Source organism: Gossypium hirsutum, chromosome A01 (genome assembly GCF_007990345.1).
Source record: "Gossypium hirsutum isolate 1008001.06 chromosome A01, Gossypium_hirsutum_v2.1, whole genome shotgun sequence".
Lineage (NCBI taxonomy): Eukaryota > Viridiplantae > Streptophyta > Magnoliopsida > Malvales > Malvaceae > Gossypium > Gossypium hirsutum.
The window spans coordinates 74,786,700-74,807,265 of NC_053424.1; the positions used below are offsets into that span (position 1 = coordinate 74,786,700).

At 36.1% G+C, this 20,566-nt stretch overlaps 1 protein-coding gene across 1 annotated transcript; it reads right to left on the reverse strand.

The window, feature by feature from the left end:
• Positions 1-1,568: 1,568 nt before the first annotated feature.
• LOC121214790 (uncharacterized) lies at positions 1,569-2,546 on the reverse strand. Its single transcript, XM_041089026.1, has 3 exons — positions 2,336-2,546; positions 2,142-2,236; positions 1,569-2,060 (listed from the first exon to the last, which is right to left on the reverse strand). Exons 1-3 carry the CDS (start codon positions 2,544-2,546, stop codon positions 1,569-1,571), a joined length of 798 nt encoding a protein of 265 aa, XP_040944960.1.
• Between the last annotated feature and the right edge of the window lie 18,020 nt (positions 2,547-20,566).

Sequence of the window (20,566 nt, forward strand, 5' to 3'; positions counted from 1 at the left end):
GTAGCTTAGTTAAGGGCGCGGCAATCAGTGAGAACCCCTCCACAAATTTTCTGTAGTACCCAGCCAGTCCCAAAAAACTACGAATTTTTGACACAATCATAGGCTGCTTCCAATCTAAAATAGCCTCAATTTTTCGAGGATCAACCCTAGTCCCCTTAGTAGATACCACATGACCCAGAAAAGTTACTTCTCTTAGCCACAATTCACATTTGCTAAATTAAACGTATACTTGTTTCTCTCTTAAAATCTGCAGAACAATTTGGAGATGTGCATAATGCTCATCCTCAGTCCTCGAATACACCAAAATGTCATCTATAAACACCACCACAAATCGATCCAAATAGGGCTGGAACACTCAATTCATAAAATCCATAAAAGCCGCTGGTGTATTCGTCAGTCCAAATGGCATCACTAGAAACTCGTAATGACCGTATCAAGTCCTAAATGTTGTCTTGTAGACATCAATCTCCTTGACCCTCAGCTGGTGATACCTCTATCGGAGGTCAATCTTAGAGAAAATCGATGCCCCCTGCAGTTGGTCGAATAGATCATCAATCCGTGGCAAAGGGTATTTGTTCTTAATGGTCAGCTTATTTAGTTGTTTGTAGTCGATGCACATATGCATGGATCCATCCTTCTTTTTTACAAATAAGACTAGTTCTCCCCACGAAGACACACTAGGTCAGATAAACCCATTGTCCAGTAGCTTTTGAATTTGGGCCTTAAGCTCTACAAGCTCTTTCGGTGCCATTTTGTAAGGGGTGATGGACACTGAAGCTATACCAAGAAAGAGCTCAATCCCAAACTCCACCTCACGTTCTGGAGGTTACCCTGGTAACTCTTCTGGAAAGACGTCCAGAAAATCCCTAACAGTTCTGATATCCTTTACCGAAGAGTCCCCAACATCTGAAACATTGACATAGGCCAATAACACCTCACAACCTTTACGAACCAAATTCTCGGCCCTTAATACTGAAATTACATTATTCAAATAGTTCTGTCGTTCCCCAATTACCACTACCTCCTCATCTGCCTCAAATCTCAGTACAACCCATTTAGTGGCACAATCCAAGCTTACCCGATGTTTAACTAACCAAACCATGCCTAGTATTAGGTCGAATTCTCCGAAAGGCAGCTCCATAAGATCGACCAGAAAGATAACTCCTTGCATCTCCAAAGGAACATGTTTAAACATCTTATTAATCCGAACGAACTACCCCAATGGGTTTAAAACAGTAATCTCACTAATAGTTCTTTCAGACATAAAACCCAATAACTTAGGCACAGAGCATGTTATGTATGAATGAGTAGACCCCACATCAATCAATTCAGGTTAAGGTATATAATGGATAAAGAACGTACCCGTAATAACATCTAGAACATCTAGAGCACTAACTGCCTTGCCTCAGTATGACCAGCACCTCTGCTCGGTGCTCCACAACATGGCCCATACCATTTCCACCCCTGGCCTGACCACGGCCTCTCGATGGCTGCTGACCACCCCACTGAACATTTCCAAAACCAGTAGCTTGCATCTATTTGGGCCTCCGAGGACAATCTTTGACACGCTACTCTAATGATCCGAATCTCAGACATGTACCCATCTTTTTCCAACATTCGCCCTGATGGTGTTTTCCACAATTAGTACAAAACTGCAGTCCAGTAGTAGCAGCAGCAGCAGCCCTGACTCTGATTGGCCCACCAGTTTTAAGCTGTTTCCTAAGCCTCTGAAAAGAATTTGAGGGCTCAACATCCCTTTTACCTCTGCTTTTTTCTCTATTTTGACGCTCAGCACGCGTCACCTCCTCGGTGATTTTTGCCTTGTCCATCAGCGCTGTGAAATCTCGCTCCCTTTGAGGAGCTATTAGAACCCTTAAACCATCCCTGAGGCCATCCTCAAAATGAACACACCGTTCATATTCTATTGCCACCATCCCACGTGCATAGCGGCTCAGTCGTAAAAATTCGACCTCATATTCAGCCACTGTCGTTTCTCCCTGAGTTAAATTCAGGAATTCCCTCCTACGGGCATCCACATAGTTGGCACCAACATACTTAGTCTAGAAAGTAGTCTTGAAAAACTCTCAGGTCAACCGATCGGCTTGAGTGCCCTCTTTGATAGTAAGCCACCACTGGTATACCTCATCTCTCAATAGTGATACCTTACCTTTTAGCTTCTGATCAGGGGTGCAATCAAGGACATCCATGATCCTTTCTGTGGCCTCAATCCAATATTCTGCCACATTAGGGGCAACTCCAGCCATACCCTTGAAAATCTCCGCCCTATTAGACCTGAGTCATTCCGTAATTGACCCACGGCCCACATTACTAGTACCAGGCCCAGCGATCCTTTTCAAAATCCTCAACATTGCTTGGCACAGTAGGTCGTCCCCAGCTGCTCGATTTTGAGACCCTGTCTCAGCCATAGGTGAAGCTAGTGCCGCTCTAATTTCCTTATTAGGCTGGTGTCCAGAAGACAAAGACCTAGCCTGAGCACCCCCACAGCCTCTGCTGTGGCCTCTACCACAAGTACCTCTAGTGCTCATTATCCAATCGTGCTTTTATCTGTATTAAAATTTTTATGCCAGTCAATTTATTGTTCCAGTGTTTATTACTGATATCTTATGAACAATATTATCCCAGAGTTTTGTTTTCGTAGTTCGTATCCTACTAAAGTTCATAGTTTTACTCTAACTAAAGAATTTCAGTACAGTTATACTACCTAAAGTAGTTTTAGTAATAACATTTCAATATTATCCTTTCAGAAATAAACAATCAGAAAATTTACATGATCGGCACGGAGACTCAGTGTACCACTCCTTTAGTAAAACATTTTCAAATAATCATTTTTTTAAACAGTTTAAAACAATGTTGTTAAAATTTTTACATTTTTGAAAAACCCAAACCTACAGTTGAGTTTTGTAACTTGGCTCTGATACCACTAAATGTAACACCCCAAACCCTGTCTAGACGTTATGGTCGAATCTGTGATGTCACATTAGAGTGTTTTTCCAAAATATCAATTGCGTGAAAATTCGTTCTTCATAAAACTCCTTTAGGATCTTAACCAAAGTTTAGAGTGTCCAGTTTATCATGAAAACTCAAGTTATCTTAGCAAAACATTAATTATCTTAGTTTGTTATTAAAATTTAAAATAGTATTTGTTGCGAAAGCTTTCAAAATATGTTGCATACACGTAGTGTTTTCAGAAAAAAATTTGTTTATAACTTCTTGAAAATTTGAGACCTACTACTACCAGATTAAAATTTAAGTAATTAAATCCCTAAATTAAAATAACAATAAAATTAAAGAGGCCTTATTACAAAATGAAAACCCAAAATAAAATATAATTATAATAATTAAAAAAACTTCGTCGAGTGGCCACCTCTGAGTCCTCCGTCACCTCAATCCATCTAAGCCTAGGAGTTTCCTGCACAGTTAACAGATGGGTAAGTTACGAAACTTAGTGTGCGAAATACCATAAAAGCATACAACCAGAGTAAACACAATCTGGTCCTAAGCCCATGCAATATCGTTAGGCCTTAGCCTATTTCAATAATAGTAGCAGTCTGGGTCTGAGCCCGTTCCAGTAACAGTAGTCTGGGCCTAAGCCCGTTTAACATTTCAGTACAGTATGCAAACAAAGAGTCCTGCCCAATCCATCCTCTACACACCTGTAACATCCCAAAATAGGGCCTAAATGGAATAGTAGTTGCGAAAGCACGAATCTGAGATAGAAAAGCTTATTTCGATTAATTTTTATAATTTACCGAGTGATAAGATGCATGTGTTAGAGTATCGATGGAAAATTTTATAGATAGCATGCTTAATTTGCCTACTAAGGCTTAATTGCAAAAGTTGATAAATATGAGTTTTAGATGCTAAAGGATTAAATTGAAGAGTATAATTGAAGTAGAGGTCTTTAAATGGTAATTAGACCATTAGGTTTTCATGGACAAAAATGGACATACATAGAAAAAAATAAATAAAGTTTTAATGAAGGGTATTTTAGTCATTTGGTAATTAAAATATTAAAAAAGGGAAAAAGATGGAAAAATGTGCCCATCTTCTTCATTAGGCAAAAATTTCAAGGGTTCTTCATAGCTAGGGTTTTGTCAAGCTTCCAAGCTTCATAATAAGTAATTCCAAGCCCCGTTTTTAATGTACTTTACATTTTTGAAGTCCCGATAGCTTGATTTAGCTTATTCTAGCAATAATTTAACCTAGGGTTCATATTTGGAAAAATACCCATAGGTGAAATGTGTTTATTTTGATGTTTTATGGTAGAATATAAAGCTTGAAATTATGTTAAACGACTTGAGCTAAGCAATTTTAAGCGAAAACAAGTACAATGACATAATCAGTAAAAATACCTAATGGTCATAAGTACTTGTTAGAGTGGGAATTTGATGTTTCCGATGGTAAATAAATGATCAGTATGTCATAAAACATAAGAATTAGGGATAAAGTTTCATTTCCGAGCCTTAGGGCAAAAGTTTAGGGGTAAAATCATAATTTTGCCAAAGTTAGAGTTAATGACTGTTTTGATAAATGTGAATATAAATAAGTTAAATTTGCTATTATTGATCAAGAATAATGAAATTCAGGGTTAGACCGAGGAAAGAAAAAGGTTGAGGACTAAATCAAAGTATTTGATCGTATTTTGTATCGAGGTAAGTTTGCGGTAAATAAATGCAATGTTTTATTATTTATAATTAATGATGTTATTTTTCAGCATCTATATATTTATTTTGTAAATTTATTCCTTTATGATTCAAGTAAGAATTGACGGAGAAATGATATTTAAAAGTCCCGGTTGAACCTTTGGAATGTGTAGGATACAAATGTCATGACATTAGGGTTTAAGGATACCAAGTAAGACCATGCCAAGGCATGGCATTGGTAAGTTTTACAAGGCAAGGAAATCATGTAAGATCATGTCAAGACATGACATTTATAAACTACTATAAGGCAAAGATCCCATGTAAGACCATGTCAAGGCATGGCAATGGTGAGTTCATAAGGCAAGGATACCACATAAGACCATGTCAAAACATGGCAATGGTAAGTTTAAAAAGGAAAGGTACCCGTGTATCCTTAGTATTCAAAATGGTTCAATGGAAAATTCAAAGAGTGTACCAAAGGGAAGGTAAGATAAGTCCATGTTCGAAAGGTTCAGGTTATCTTGATAATTCATTTAGAATATTATTGTTTATTTACATGCAGACTTACTAAGTTTTATGCTTACTCCCTTTCTTTTCCCTCTTTTTTTATAGTATCACAAAGCCAACTCAAAAAATCGTAAGGACGTCGGAGATTGCCTCACACTATCAACGAGCTATCTCAGTATTTTGTGACTAGAAATACTTTAAGTTACGGCATGTATAAGGACTTGGTTATCTTTTGTGTATGTCCTTATGATGGCATGTGAATACTTGGTAATGATTATCTTATGATATATCTAAATAAGAACATGTTTTGGAATTATGTATGCCTAAATGAGGTTTGATGCAAAGAAATTATAGAGTAAGAGTTGGTCATGGAATAGTTAGGAAACAGCAGCAGTGATGTGGTTTTAAAAATCACTAAAAATTGTAGAAATGGAATTAAATGGTGAATGAGATATAGAATTAAATCTTATTGGGTCTATTTTCATAGGAAATAAACAGAGCAAGCAAAAGAAGTCTATATTATGAGATATTTAAATTTTTATAAGACTAGTTCAGAGTAACTTTGTGATCCCCTATTCCAAATTTGGAAAATCACTAGAAATTGTAAAAAAAATAATTATAAGTCATAGTTTATATTTATAGGTTCCTTCGTGAGTCTATTTTCATTAGAAACAAACAAAAATGCTATCCGAATTCTGTATAATGAGATAATCTATTTTTAGTGAAGAGAGGTCAGGTCTGCTGAACTGAGAAATAGGGGAATAGTTAATGAATAAACTGTACTAATTGGCCAAACCAAAAATGCTGGAAAAGTTATGGTAAGAAGATATATGAGTCTAGTTTCAGGGAAAATTTACAGATTTAAATTTTGAGTTTCGTAACTCGAATTATAATTAATTTAGGGATTGATACGCAGATGGACAGTTTTATTATGAATAGTGAAATAAATTGTTTTGATTTGTGTAAGTAATCCGAAAATTTTTAATGTTCCCGGTTTGGCCCCGAACCGTTCCAATTTCATGTTTTAAGGCCTCGAGAGCCATTTTTAGGGATTTATTGGATGAATGTGAGCAAATTAAATTTTTTTTTTAAAGTAAATTTTTTTATGCCCCGAATAGGTAAGATAAGTCTGGTAACGCCTTGTGCTCGACTCCTGTGACAGTCTCGGGTAAGGGGTGTTACAACACCATCTCCGTACCAACCCTACACATCATGTGGGGATAAAATCAACCCACTCATTCGTATACACCAAATAGTACCGGCTACGGCACTTAAGCAGTATTTGCCACAGAGTTGCCTACGGCACTTAAGCAGTATTTGCCACAGAGTTGCCAGTAATAGGCTTATAGCCTTTCAGTACACTTCCTCCAATATCAAATATCTCATCTCATACAATGGAACATAATATAAATGTGTATACAGTAAAACGTCATGCTCGAATACAGTCAAATATAGCATAGGGGTATATCAGTCATTTCATAAGTAAGGTCTGAGTGTACTTACCAACCCAACAGTAGGTCCACAGGCGTCTCGGCGACCCGAGCAACCTTAATGGTCAAACAGTGAAAATGGGCCCGAAGCCCATAGCACCGCCCATGAGGGCCCACATGCTCGTGTGTCCTAATAGTGGCCTTGGTCGTGCAAACTACACAGCCTAGCCCAACAATCTCCACACGTCCGTGCGGTTTTACCCGTTGGGCCCACAAACTCGTGGGGCCCACACGCCCACTTCGGCCCAACATAGCCAAAATTGACCTTAGCCCATGATATCGCTCATGGTGGCCTCTATAGTTGAACACCTACGTTTTTTGCATTCAGATCACCACACGAGCGAGTGTACACTCGTGTAAAGTCAACAGTCGTACATTTCCGGCTTTTGTCGATCTATGCTAATAATAGTGTGATTACACACCTGTTGCGAAACGTGCATCTATCCCAAGAGTTCCCCAAACCTACATTCAGTCACGATAATCCATTAGTCGATTAATACTAGGGTTAATCCCCCTTCTTTATTCCCAACTTAAAATAACATCTGATACTTACCTTGATCGTAAGAGTGATTAGCCCTGCTAGAACCGTTGATGAAGGTTGGTTTACTCTCTTAACCAAATAGTTGCATTGACAGCAAAACCCATTAATGATGACCATACAAAAACACATGACGTGAGACTAAAATATGGCTTATAGAAAACACAACCCGAGGATAAGAGGAAATAGGCAATCCGCCAACACCTTTCTAAACAAGTCATGCACCAATTGAATACCATAATCGTAAATAGAATTACCTTGATCGAGTAAAAAGGGAAAGGTTTGACTGCTCAGTATTCACTAGCAACTCCTTCACTCACCAAGAAACTTTAGAAATCGAAAGGAACGCCACACCTAGGAAAATGAGGGTAAGAATCGGCAAGAAGGGATAAAAAGTATTCGGCTTTTAGCAGTGCAAGAGTACTTACCAACTTGTTGAAGAACAACACCAACCCGTAACCAACAAGGATGGCGAATTCAGTCACAATAGCCAAATGGAAAGGAAGAAACTTTGATGAACTCAAGAGTCAAAGAGAAGAGATGTTATATTCAGTCAAGGGAGAAGAAAAGAGGAAGGGTGAAGGAAGAAAGTGTATTCGGTCAAAAGGGGAAACATTGGAGTGAGGAAGAGGAAGAAAGGAGGATATTCGGCCAAAGAATTTGATACTAGATAGAAGAGGAGCAATGGAAATCGGTGACCAAAAACGTTAAAATAGAACAAACCAGGAAAGGCCAAAAATGTTGAAATTCACACCAAGGAGAAAAGAGCCGAAAAGAAACAATAACCAACCTCCCAGCTTTTGCTCAAAAGTCGAAAATGCCAAAAGTGAGAGTCCCAAATTTGGCACAAACACACCCCTCACTTGGCTCTTCAAATCTCTCCAACTAAACACTATCCATATCCCTTCAAAACTCCAAACTTTTCTCCCCACAACACTCCTAGAATTCGGCTACACACTCCCCACTCCACTCAATATTCTCAACCATCCAAGAGCATCAGAATCCTACTAACAAACAACCTCTAACATGGCATAGCAGCAAAAAGACACCCCTTGCACGAAGAAAGACTCTAACTCAAGTGCCTTTACCATTAGTAACACACCACTATCCCTTGGACCAACAAGCTTTTTATCACATATTCTCACCATTTTCATTTAAGAGCCCTACTGACAAAAGACAGGGTTTATACAAGCCAAAATCAAAATTTTGTACAAGCCAAAGCTTGAACTCAAGACCTCTCCAACACTCCTTAGGATACTCAACCACGGAAGTAAGCATACATTTATGCACACAACACACAAAAATAATTTTAATAGGGTTTTCGGGATTTGGGGCATTACAATATCATCATTTGAATACGAATCCAAAAATATCATGTAACATACGCAATCACTAGCATATCTACTTTATATAACTTCACATTTTATTAGTTTTGGATGAACAGACGTATTACTACTGAGTCTCATACAAAAACTTCTGCATAAGTTCTAAATTCATCAATACGCAAATTTTATCTTGAAATAAAAATAATAATAGGAATCATGTCTGACCTGAAATTCAACATCAGAAGTAAACTTGCTCTGAACTTATTTAAATTACCATTCACTATCACATTTCTGAGCTTTTCAGTTTCACAAAGAAAACTTCGCTTTAGTTTTTAATATAGCTAGAATTAGACCGTCATCAAATAAAGTTAATCATGTATCCAACTCTCACAAAATAAACAAAAATTTCCATTCAAGCATTTATAACCATACTTTCTTTCCAAAAGGTAAATTGATAATTTCTCAAAATCCTTCAATATCTAAATCCGTTGACAATGTCTTAAACTTCAGATTTTTTTCTGTAACATTAGATACTTTATACCATTAGAACCTGGAAACAGATAACATTTTCCGTTGAACACACTATATCATTGAATTCATAATACCGACATAAAAGTGGTCGTCTCTAAATCACCAGCCGAACAGTTCTATTTTATGTAACCTTAACCCTCTAAAAGTACAAACTACCTTTTTACACTCTTGTATTAAGGCACATACCAATTTGTTCAATAACGTATCGTTGAAAATCATAAATTCCTTACTCAATTCAAATTGAACTCAGAACTAGAACCTTCGGTTAATAATACCTTCTACTATTTCCAACTTTGTTAACATGCACAAATCATTTAATCTTTCCTAAATATGATGACTTATCATTCAAAACAGCTTCAGTTCTTAATAACATCATTCCGTTAGAATAAATCTAATAGGCATATCTCAGTATCATACTCTCTAGATCGTCAATTCTTCATTCAGACTATACATTTATATACTCGTGAATACATAAAATCCATTTCTTATCTGAGGGTATACTTGTACACATATAACTCACATCACATTTCAACTGACCGGCTTGTTCTGACAAAACAACTAAGTCGATCTCAACTATCAAGTAATAACATATTAGAACACTCATTTTCTCATGCTATTAAAACAATTCAAACACACAATCTTTCAAAATTCTCTTATCATGCTATCAAAGACCTTTATAATCATATTAGTTTGTGGAAATAAATATCCTGCTTGAATTCATCGACTTTATTCAAACTTACCTGTGGAAAGAAAACTAACATACAATTTAAGCTTGTGTTCTTACCATTTATACCCTTGCCAACGTCAATTTCTTCCATGAAAATTAGAGAAATCCTGATATTAGAATCACCATATTCCAGCTTTGGAATTCTATTGTAACAGAGATAATACACTTTCCAAATATTTATATATACAATAAAACAACTTCCAGTCAAAATAGATGAATAATCTCACATAAATTTTATCACCGACTTTATTTCAACATCTTAGGGTAGAATCCCGAAGAAATAAGGCAGTGTCAATCATAAATCAAACAGACCATCAGTAATTTCGTCTAACATTAAAGTTACTAATGTTCTTACTCCATAAGAATTTCATCAGAAATCAGACATTCGCATGAACCCTTGAGGATGAATGAATATACATATAGAATACTCAGAAGAGATCATCATAATCTATTCAACATAGCTGTTACACATAGACATCTTTACAACTCAAACATCACTTCTCTGATTAATTCTATCATCATAAATCTCGTATTATTCCATTCACTAACAAACATCAATTCGGGAGAAATTTCGGTAAATACATACTTTAGTCATTATTCTTGGATGAATGGAACAGCCGAGACTAACTAACTTCTTTATACGTGACGTTGCATAATCTGTATAATCTTTAAAACATTCTGATATTCTTCCCAAGACTGTTTTCACCTTCCCAACTATTCTCATATCTGTTTACATTACTAGATATTTCACCACTGAACTCTTTAGTTTCACACTTATGAACATATTCAACATGATTCTCGTGAATTTTCATCGTAAGGCAACACTGGTAAGGGGGTAAGGTCGTAAAGCCTCTACTTGACTCTCATAAATACACACATATGACTTAGCATTCATCATTGATGTAATATCATCATAATCACATAGTTCATTCCAATCAAATTAACACACTTATTTCTTATACAAATGTTTTATGCCATTCACAATTTCGAACAATGTATTTACTTAATCGAACTTAATATCAGTATCTAATTAAATTCTGACATTTAACTTCAATTTTTCTTACCAACATTTGTCAAATTAAAGAACATCTTAAGGGTTAGAGTACGTCGTTTACTTGGTCCATAGTCTAACTATGGTCTTACACAAAGTCTCATATCGATGCCATGTCCTAGACATGGTCTTACACGAAATCACATATCGATGCCAATGCCATGTCCCAGACATGGTCTTACGTGGGATCACATATTGATAAGATTTGTAAACACAGAGCTGAAGAATTTCAGGCTACAGTTGATGATGATGCCGAGAGGGTTGAGTTTTGGCTTGAAAACACTATCCGAGTATTCGATGAGTTGTCCTGTACTCCAGATGAATGTATTAAATGCGTAGTATCCTTGCTTAGAGATAATGCATATAACTGGTGGAAAACATTGACATCGATGGTTTCTAGAGAATGAGTTACCTGGGAATTCTTTCAAACCAAGTTCCAGAAGAAGTACATAAGCCAGAAATTCCTCGATCAAAAAATAAAGAGTTTTTGGAGTTGAAACAGGGTTGGATGACTATTACAGAATACGAAAGAGAATTTTTACGTTTGAGCAAGTATGCTAGGGAATACGTGTCTACTGAAGAGATTATGTGTAAAAGATTTGTTGATGGATTGAATGAAGATATAAAACTGTTAGTCGGGATACTTGAAAGAATTTGTAGTACTGGTTGAAAGGGCTTGTAAAGCTGAGGACCTCAGCAAAGAAAAGAGAAAAGTTGATACAAAGGCGAGAGATTCGAGGAAGAGATCGATGAATAAATCTTATCATTCCTCATCGAAGAAATCAAGAGATTACTTTAATTGATTGACAACTTTAACAAGATATTAAAATGGAGATCGCGAGAAGCAATACACTAATCCTAAAGCTCAAGCCACATTGGTATCGAGCGTTAGAAACATAAAAGATGTTAAGCCTGAGTGTCAACAATGTGGAAGATGGCATTTTGGAGATTGCTAGGGCAAAAGTAATAACCGAGCTTGTTACAGTTGTGGTTCATGAGTTCATTTTATAAAAGATTGCCTAAAGCTAGCTAAAGAAGATAATGTTCAGAACATGAGGCCGAGTAACACTGCAGCTAGAGGTAGACCACCGAGAAACACAAAAAATGCGAGTGGTGGTAGAAGTGTGACACGAGACACTACAGCTAGATCTGATGCTAGAGCACCTGCACGAGCCTACGCTATTGAGCACGTGAAGAAGTGTCATCTCCAGATGTTATTACCGGTACTTTTACTCCCTATGATACTAAAGTTATTGCATTGATAGATCCAGGGTCTACTCATTCGTATATATGTGTGAATTTAGTATCCAGTAAAACTTTGCCTGTAGAGTCTACTGAATTTATAATTAGAGTATCGAACCCCTTAGGCAAGTGTGTATTGGTTGATAAAGTGTGCAAGAATTTTCCATTGATGATTCGGGATAATTATTTTTTGCCCGATTTGATGTTGTTACCATTTGACGAGTTTTACATAATTCTGGCTAATGTTGCATGATGCGGTCTTGAATTGTACATGAAAGATGATTAATTTGAGATGTTAGAGTAATGAGATTATCTGAATTGAATTAGATGGTTTGAACGGATTGTCGGCAGTGATTTCAGTGATACTAGCTTAGAAATATGTGAGAAAGGGTTGTGAAGCTTATTTATCTTATGTGCTTGCCACGAAAGTGATTAAAGGAAGATTAAATCAGTGCCAGTTGTTTGTGAATATTCAGACGTGTTTCCTGATGAGTTACCGGGTTTACCACTGATCCGAGAGGTTGAGTTTGGTATTGAGTTAATGTCGGGTACAACATCGATATTGATAGCTCCATACATAATGGCACCAACTGAATTAAAAGAATTGAAAGCTCAGTTACAAGAATTGACGGATAGGGGCTTCGCACAACCGAGTTATTCTTCCTAGGGTGCACCGGTTTTATTTGTGAAAAAGAAAGACGGGACGGAACTATGAGAATGCGCATTAACTATCGATAGCCTAATAAAGTGACGATAAAGAACAAATATCCTCTACCGCAGATAGATGATTTGTTTGATCAGTTGAAAGGAGCTACTGTGTTTTCAAAGATAGACTTGAGATTAGGTTACTATCCGTTGCGAGTAAAAGATTCAGACATTTTGAAAACTGCATTCAGAAAGAGATACGAACACTATGAATTTTTAGTTATGCTTTTGGGTTAACGAATGCACCTGCTATTTTTATGGATTTAATGAACAGAATTTTTGATGTATTTAGATCGATTTCTTGTTGTATTCATTGATGACATTTTGATTTATTCGCGTGATGAAACTAGACATGCTGAACATTTAAGAATAGTGCTAAAGACTTTGCGAGATAAGTAATTGTATGCGAAGTTTAGCAAATGTGAATTCTGGTTACGAGAAGTTAGTTTTCTAGGACATGTTGTGTCGGCATCTGGTATCCGAGTTGATCTGAGAAAGATTTTGTCTATTTTGGATTGGAAACCTTCGAGAAATGTTTCTGAAGTCTATACTTTTCTGGGACTTGCTAGTTATTATCAACGATTTGTAAAAGGCTTTTCTGTGATCGTGACTTCGTTGACGAAATTGCTTCAGAAAGATGTGAAATTTGATTGGTCTGAAAAGTGTAAGAAAAGCTTTGATCAGTTGAAAGCCCTATTGACTGAAGCTCCGATATTAGTACAACCTGAATCGGGTAAAGAATTTGTGATCTATAGTGATGCTTCGTTGAACGGTCGAGGTTGTGTTTTGATGCAGGAAGGCAAAGTTATAGCTTATGCCTCGAGACAGCTAAAGCCGCACGAAAAGAATTATCTGACACACGGCCTTGAATTAGCTACGATTGTGTTCACTTTGAAGATTTGGGGCCACTATCTATTTGGTGAGAAATGCCATATATATTATGATCACAAAATTTTAAAATACTTGATGACTCAGAAAGATCTGAATTTACGACAGCAAAGATGGTTAGAATTTTTAAAAGACTACGAGCTTGTAATTGATTACCATCAGGGAAAGGCTAATGTTGTTGCTGATGCTCTAAGTAGAAAATCATTGTTTGCATTGAGTGCGATGAATACTCAGTTAACTTTGTCTAATGATGGTTCAATTTTAGCTGAGTTGAAAGTGAGATCGCTATTTATTCAGCAAATTTATGATGCACAAAAGGTTGATAATGAATTGCTAGCAAAACAAGCTCAGTGTGATTCGAACCCTGATTTAGAATTCTGAATTGAGAATGATGATTGCTTGAGATTTCGAGATTGGATATGTGTTCTAAGAAATTCAGAGTTGATTCAGATGATTTTGAACGAAGCTCATAATAGTCGGTTATCTGTACATCGGGTAGTACAAAATGTATAATTATTTGAAACAGCATTACTGGTGGTATGGAATGAAAAGAGATATCTCTGACTTTGTTTCGAAATGTTTGATATGTCAGCAAGTTAAAGCTGAACATCAAGTGCCATCTGGTTTGTTACAACCGATTATGATTCCAGAGTGGAAATGGGATAGAATTACGATGGATTTTGTATCGGGTTTACCTCTGCCACCGAGTAAGAAAGATGCGATCTAGGTTGTTGTTGATAGATTGACTAAATCAGCTCATTTAATTTTGGTTCGTACAGATTATTCACTTGATAAGCTTGCTGAGTTGTTTGTGAAATTACACGGAGTATCTATTTCTATTGTTTCGAATAAAAATTCGAGGTTTACATCACGATTTTGGAAGAAACTACAAGATGCATTAGGTACGAAACTATATTTTAGCACTGCTTTCCACCCACAAACAGATGGTCAATCGAACGGATTATTCAGATACTCAAGGATATGTTGAGATGTTGTATTCTTGAGTTTGAGGGTACGTGGGAACGATACTTGTCATTGATTGAATTTGCATATAATAATAGATTTCAATCGAGTATCAAAATGGATCCTTACTAGGCTTTATATGGTCGAAAATATCGAACGTCGTTGTACTGGACAAAGCTTAGTGAGAATAAGATTCATGGGATTGATTTGATCAGATAAACAGAAGAAAAAGTGAAAGTAATACGAGATAGTTTGAAAGCAGCTGCGGATTGTCAGAAATAGTATGCAGATTTAAAAAGGAAAGATATTGAGTTTGAAATCGGTGATAAAGTGTTTCTGAAAGTATCCTCATGGAAGAAAGTACTTCGATTTGGCAAAAAAGGCAAATTGAGTCCGAGGTTCATCGGGCCGTATGAGATTTTCGAGCCTATTGGGTCGATTGCTTATAGATTTTTGTTGCCACTAGAATTGGGAAAGATTCACAATGTATTCCATGTATAGATGCTATGAAGATACAGATCAAATCCTTCGCATGTTATTTCCCAAACTGAGGTTGAAATTCAGCCTGATATGTCTTATGATGAAGAACCGATACAAATTTTAGCTCGTGAGATCAAAGAGTTGAGAAATACGAAAATTGCATTAGTGAAAGTGTTGTGGCATAGGCACGGGGTTGAAGAAGCTACGTGGGAACCCGAGGATGCTATGAGAAATCAATATCCAAACCTATTCATTGGTAAAATATTCAGGGACGAAAATCCCTTAGAGGGGAAGTTGTAACAGCCCAGTTTAGACCCTAGTCGGAATAGTGGCTTCGGGGACCACAAATCCGAGTTAAAAAATATTTAAATATTATTTTCTGTGTTTACAGTATGTGGTTAAGCATGTGTGAAGGTTTTGTATGAAAATTTAATCATTTGTGTGCTTAATTTGCAAAAAGGACTTAATCGCGTAAAAAGTAAAAGTGGCCTTCTATTTGCTAAGTGTGCCTATTTGTTATGTCTTATTAAATGTGAGGTCCTTAAAAGGTAAATGGACCATTTTTAATGCTAGTGGACAATTATGGGCTTATATTATTTGATTTTAATGTTTTAACTTAAGGTTATTAAGGTAATTTGTAAAATAAAAGTTAATTAATAAAATAAAAAGTTAATTTGGTGTCATCTTCTTCATTCAACCGATTGAAAAAGAGAAAATAGGGTTTGAGAGAGCTTGAAAACATTCGGCCATTGTAGGATCAAATTATAAGTCCATTTTGACTCGTTTTTAATGATTTTTATGTTTTTAGCTCGCTGCAGCTTAATTTAGCTATCCCATGCCCTAATTTTTGAATTGGTTGATAATTTTGAAAGATGCCATTGATGAATTCATGAGTTTTGTGATGTTAAATGACCAAATATGAAAGCTTAGTGCTTGATATGCATGTTTTGTAAAGTGATTTTGAGTAAAAATGCATATTAGGGATTAAATTGTGAAAATGAGAAATTGAGGGACTAAAATGTGAAATAAATGAAATGTGTGGGCTTATATGAACTAGGGTAAAATTTTGCTAGGCAATTGTATAAGGAAATTTTAAGTAATTTTTGATTTTATGAATTAAGGACTAAAGTGTTAAAATGTGAAAATGTGAGGGATAATTTTTAAAATGCCCTAAATATGCATATATGGATTGAATTGAATGTGTTGGTGATTAAAAAGGGTTAATTTTGAATCCATATAGATCAAGAAAATAGGAATTTAGATTTAGATCGAGAAAAATCAAAGATTATCAAGTAAACGATCCAAATTATCAATTCTGAGTACGAGGTAAGTTCGTTCGTGATAAATGATGTTATAGTTATGTTTTAATGCTTTGATAATGCATAAATTGTATAGATATTTGATTACAGTTTGAGCATGATGATAATCGATTAAGTTCGGCGCTAAGTGTGCGATTCGAAATAGCTTCGGCTACAAATGGCACTAATTGTGCGAGTTGGAATAGCTTCGGCTACATAAGGCACTAAGTGTGCAATATCGAGATAGCTTCGGTTTATTGAAATGGCACTAAGTGTGCGAGATTGTTACAGCTTCGGCAAATCACTGATGCATTAAGTGTGCAAATTCTTAAAGCATGGAAAGACTTTCGAATGAATTAATGTATTTGAACGAGAGTTAAGGTTGAAATGAATAAATACGGGAAAGTTTAGGTATGGTCGATACCTATGTGGTAGATGATACTATGTGTATGAAGCTTGATGAATTCGTATGAACATATTAAATGAGATAGAATAAAATTGCTGGATGAATTGTGAATTATTAAGTGTTTATTAGTTGATATTTCGTATATTATAAACTGATGATTATTTATGGTACGAACTTTCTAAGCTTTAAACCTTACTGTGTGAAATGTTCTCTGTTTTACAATGTTATAAAGCTAGCTCGAATTTGGGTATCATTAGCGACATCAATCACACTATCGGACATCTATTTTGGTACCATTTTGAGAGTTGTATATATAGTATCTGGCATGTATAGGCTAGTGTCATTTTGGTATGTTTTGTGTTGTGATTAGCCGTGAGACTTGGCTTGTAAATATTGGTATGTATGGCCTCTTAAGTTGGCCTAGTTGATATGTTTGATAAGTAAGAAATGTGGTGTTTATAATGTTCATGTGATGGTTTAAATATGGGATGTTGAATTTGTAACAGCCCTAATTCGACCCTAGTCGGAATGTGGTTTCGGGACCACAAAACCGAGTCATAAAATTTAGTTAAAATTTTATTTGCATATCTTATATGTGTGATAGTACTTGTACAAAAATTTGATGTTTTAATTTTATATTAGGAATGTGAATTTTGCTTGAAAGGATCTAGTTGAAAGACTTGGAAAATTATGATAGGTAAATAAGTAAGGACCAAATAGTATTAAAATGGGAAAGTGTTGTCCTTGCATGTCAAATTAGCCAAACTAAAGCATAGTGGCCGGCCATGCTATGGGTGGAAACATGTCTCCAACATGTTCTGCTAGTGATGTATGTTAAGAAAAATAAAATAATGAGCATGGTGATTAAATAATGAAAGGAAGGGTGATGAAAAAAAAATAATATGGTCTCATCCATACCCCCTTGTTGCCGTGAATTGAAGAAAGAAAACAAAAAAAAGTGTTCATTCTTGAACATCTTTGGCCGAATAGAGGAAAGAAAGGAAGGGGAAAAGCTTGAGAAAATCGGCTATGGTGGTTTGCTAGACTAAGGTATGTTTGATGTTGTCCTTGAGATGCATGCATGTTTTAGTAATTGACTTGAGTTCTAAATAGCCCATGTTCAAATCTTGAATCTTGTTGGTAACATGAGCAATCGGTCATGAGAAAGTGTTCAAGAAATGGTTGTTGTTCATGTTATTTGGATGAGAAATGGTGAGTTTTGTTGTTTCATGTTAAAGTTAGGTGAATGATGATAGAGGAGTGTTTGAACTATAAAAAGAATCGGCTACCTTGTTATGAGCTAGGGCCGAATGTGAGTTTGGTTGTGTTTGAATATTACATGCTTGGTAGAATGGTGGATGAAGGTGCCGAATGTATGTTGGATTGATAGAGTCTCCAAATTGATTTTATGTGTGTATGCATGACCGAATATACGTGGTCACATGAGTAAGGAAATGAGTTATTTGATATGTGGTAAAAGTTAAGTACTAAATCGAAGGTTGCTAAAATTGCCATTTCTTTAGCCGAATATGTGTTTGATCAATGAAGGAATTGTTGAAGAATATAGGTGAACTTGGTGAGAGTATTCGGCTTAGTGTATAAATGATATAAAGATTTTAGGAAATTGTTTTGGTTAGGTGTATGTATGATTAAGTATATTCGGCAATATACTTAAAGTGGGTACATGATATTACATTATAATTATTGAGCTTAAGTATATGGATATGTGTATATGTGGTCATATAATGACATTTTGGTTTGAAAATTTAATGATATGTGATTGCCGAATGTGATAAATAAATTCATGTTATTGGGTTAAATATTGAATACTCTTATTTGTATTATTTAAGCTCAAGAACCTAAAGGAGAGGCGTCCAACAAGGGGAAATCGAAGGTCATCGAGTAGCCGACTCGGAATTATTTTACCCAACATAAAGTAAGTCATTAAGCATATAGTTGGTATTAATTCAAATGGTCATAACGTTTATGTAATGATGCTGAATGGAATGAATAAATATATATATGCATGTACGTATGTGGTGATGAAAGTGTTGAATGAAAAGAAAAGAGGTGAGATGTATTGAGTTGTTGATCTTGGCACTAAATGTGCGGGTATAAACATTTATGACCATGAGATTGGCGCTAAGTGTGCGGGTTTAAATTGTGCAGCACTAAGTGTGCGAATTGAATATGTAGCACTAAGTGTGCGAGTTTGACTATGTAGCACTAAGTGTGCGAGTTGACTATGTAGCACTAAGTGTGCGAGTATGATTATGTAGCACTAAGTGTGCGAGTTGATTATATAGCACTGAGTGTGCGGACTTAATATGTTCTTGAATCATTATGGACACTAAGTGTGCGACACTATTGAGTCGATCACGGACAGCGGATCGGGTAAGTATCTTGAGCTCATGGCTAATAGGTGCTATGTCTATATTTGGAGTTGAGCTTGGTAAGTTTGAACCCATGTGACGAATATACTTGAAGTCACGTACATAAGATTTATCGTGGAATGGGTGAAAGGCCGTTTAGTTGTATGATTGTAACGAAAATAAAATGATTTATGAAAATGCCTCGAATATCCTATTGATGAGTATATGGAATGTGAATGCATGATTTGGTATGAGATTGAACCGATAGGTCGGAGGAACTATGGTATGGTTCGGTATGGATGGAGTAACTAGCCTCGTTCCATTTTGTTTCCTCTTGTGATAATGTTATTAATGGATGGTAGTGTATTGCTTATGACTTACTGAGTTATAAACTCACTCGGTGTTTCCTTGTCACCCATATTAGGTTTCTTGGACTCGTCTCTTTTTGCGTGGTCGGGCCGTCATCGAAGTCATCACACCGGATAGCAAGTTTTGGTACTTTCTTCTTAGTTGGCTTAGGAGAACATTTCGGCATGTATAGGCTATTATGTTGTGTTTGAACTTTGGTATGTAACCTTTTAGCCATGCGAAAATGGCATAAATGTTCGGTTGGGTTTGGATTCATACGTTAGGTCGCAAATCTTGATAATTCGACCTTTTTATGCCATACGTCATGGTTGATTATTTTGGTGTTAAAATTCATGATATGGCAATAGTGTAGTAGGGGGAAGTTTGACAATGATTAGCCTTTGGCATGGTTAGTCATGATCATAATTTGTGATATGCATGATGAATTATTAGTTAGATCAAGGAGTAAACACGAAGTGGGCATAGTTGCTTTCGTAACAGATGCTGGCAGCAGCAGTGACATGAGATTGAAAAATCACTAAAAATAGTAGGAGTGGAATTAATTGATGAATAAATTATGTCATCGAAGTTCGATGAGTCTATTTTCATATAGAAGTAACGAAAGGATCATATGGACAGTATGTTAAGAGATAATCAGGTTCTCGTGGGACAGGGCCAGAACGGTTTCTGGATTCCCTGCTCCGACTTTGGAAATTCATTATAAATTAACCAGAGATAATTAGGAGTCATACCATATATGTATAGATTCCTCTCTGAGTCTAGTTTCTATAGAAACAAACGGCATCAGTATGGAAGTTCTGTACAGGGAGATATCCAGGTCGTAATGCGCAAAGGTCAGTGTAGTCGACCCCAGTAACATGGGAGACTTTGACTAATAAACTGTACTAATTGGCCCAACCAAAAATTCTAGAAAAAAATATGTAGATGGGAATATGAGTCTAGTTTCAGGGAAAATTCACGGAACTGGATTTTGAGTTCCAGAGCTCAAGATATGATTTTTAAAGCGACTA

What these genes read in the sequence shown, in the direction of transcription:
- LOC121214790 (XM_041089026.1), bottom strand. Translation starts at nt 2,546, where the DNA reads ATGAGCACTAGAGGTACTTGTGGTAGAGGCCACAGCAGAGGCTGTGGG. An exon ending in GAAAAGGATCGCTGGGCCTG is followed by an intron (nt 2,237 to 2,335) that starts GTACTAGTAATG and finishes CTAATGTGGCAG; the next exon opens with AATATTGGATTGAGGCCACA. An exon ending in TATCACTATTGAGAGATGAG is followed by an intron (nt 2,061 to 2,141) that starts GTATACCAGTGG and finishes ACTACTTTCTAG; the next exon opens with ACTAAGTATGTTGGTGCCAA.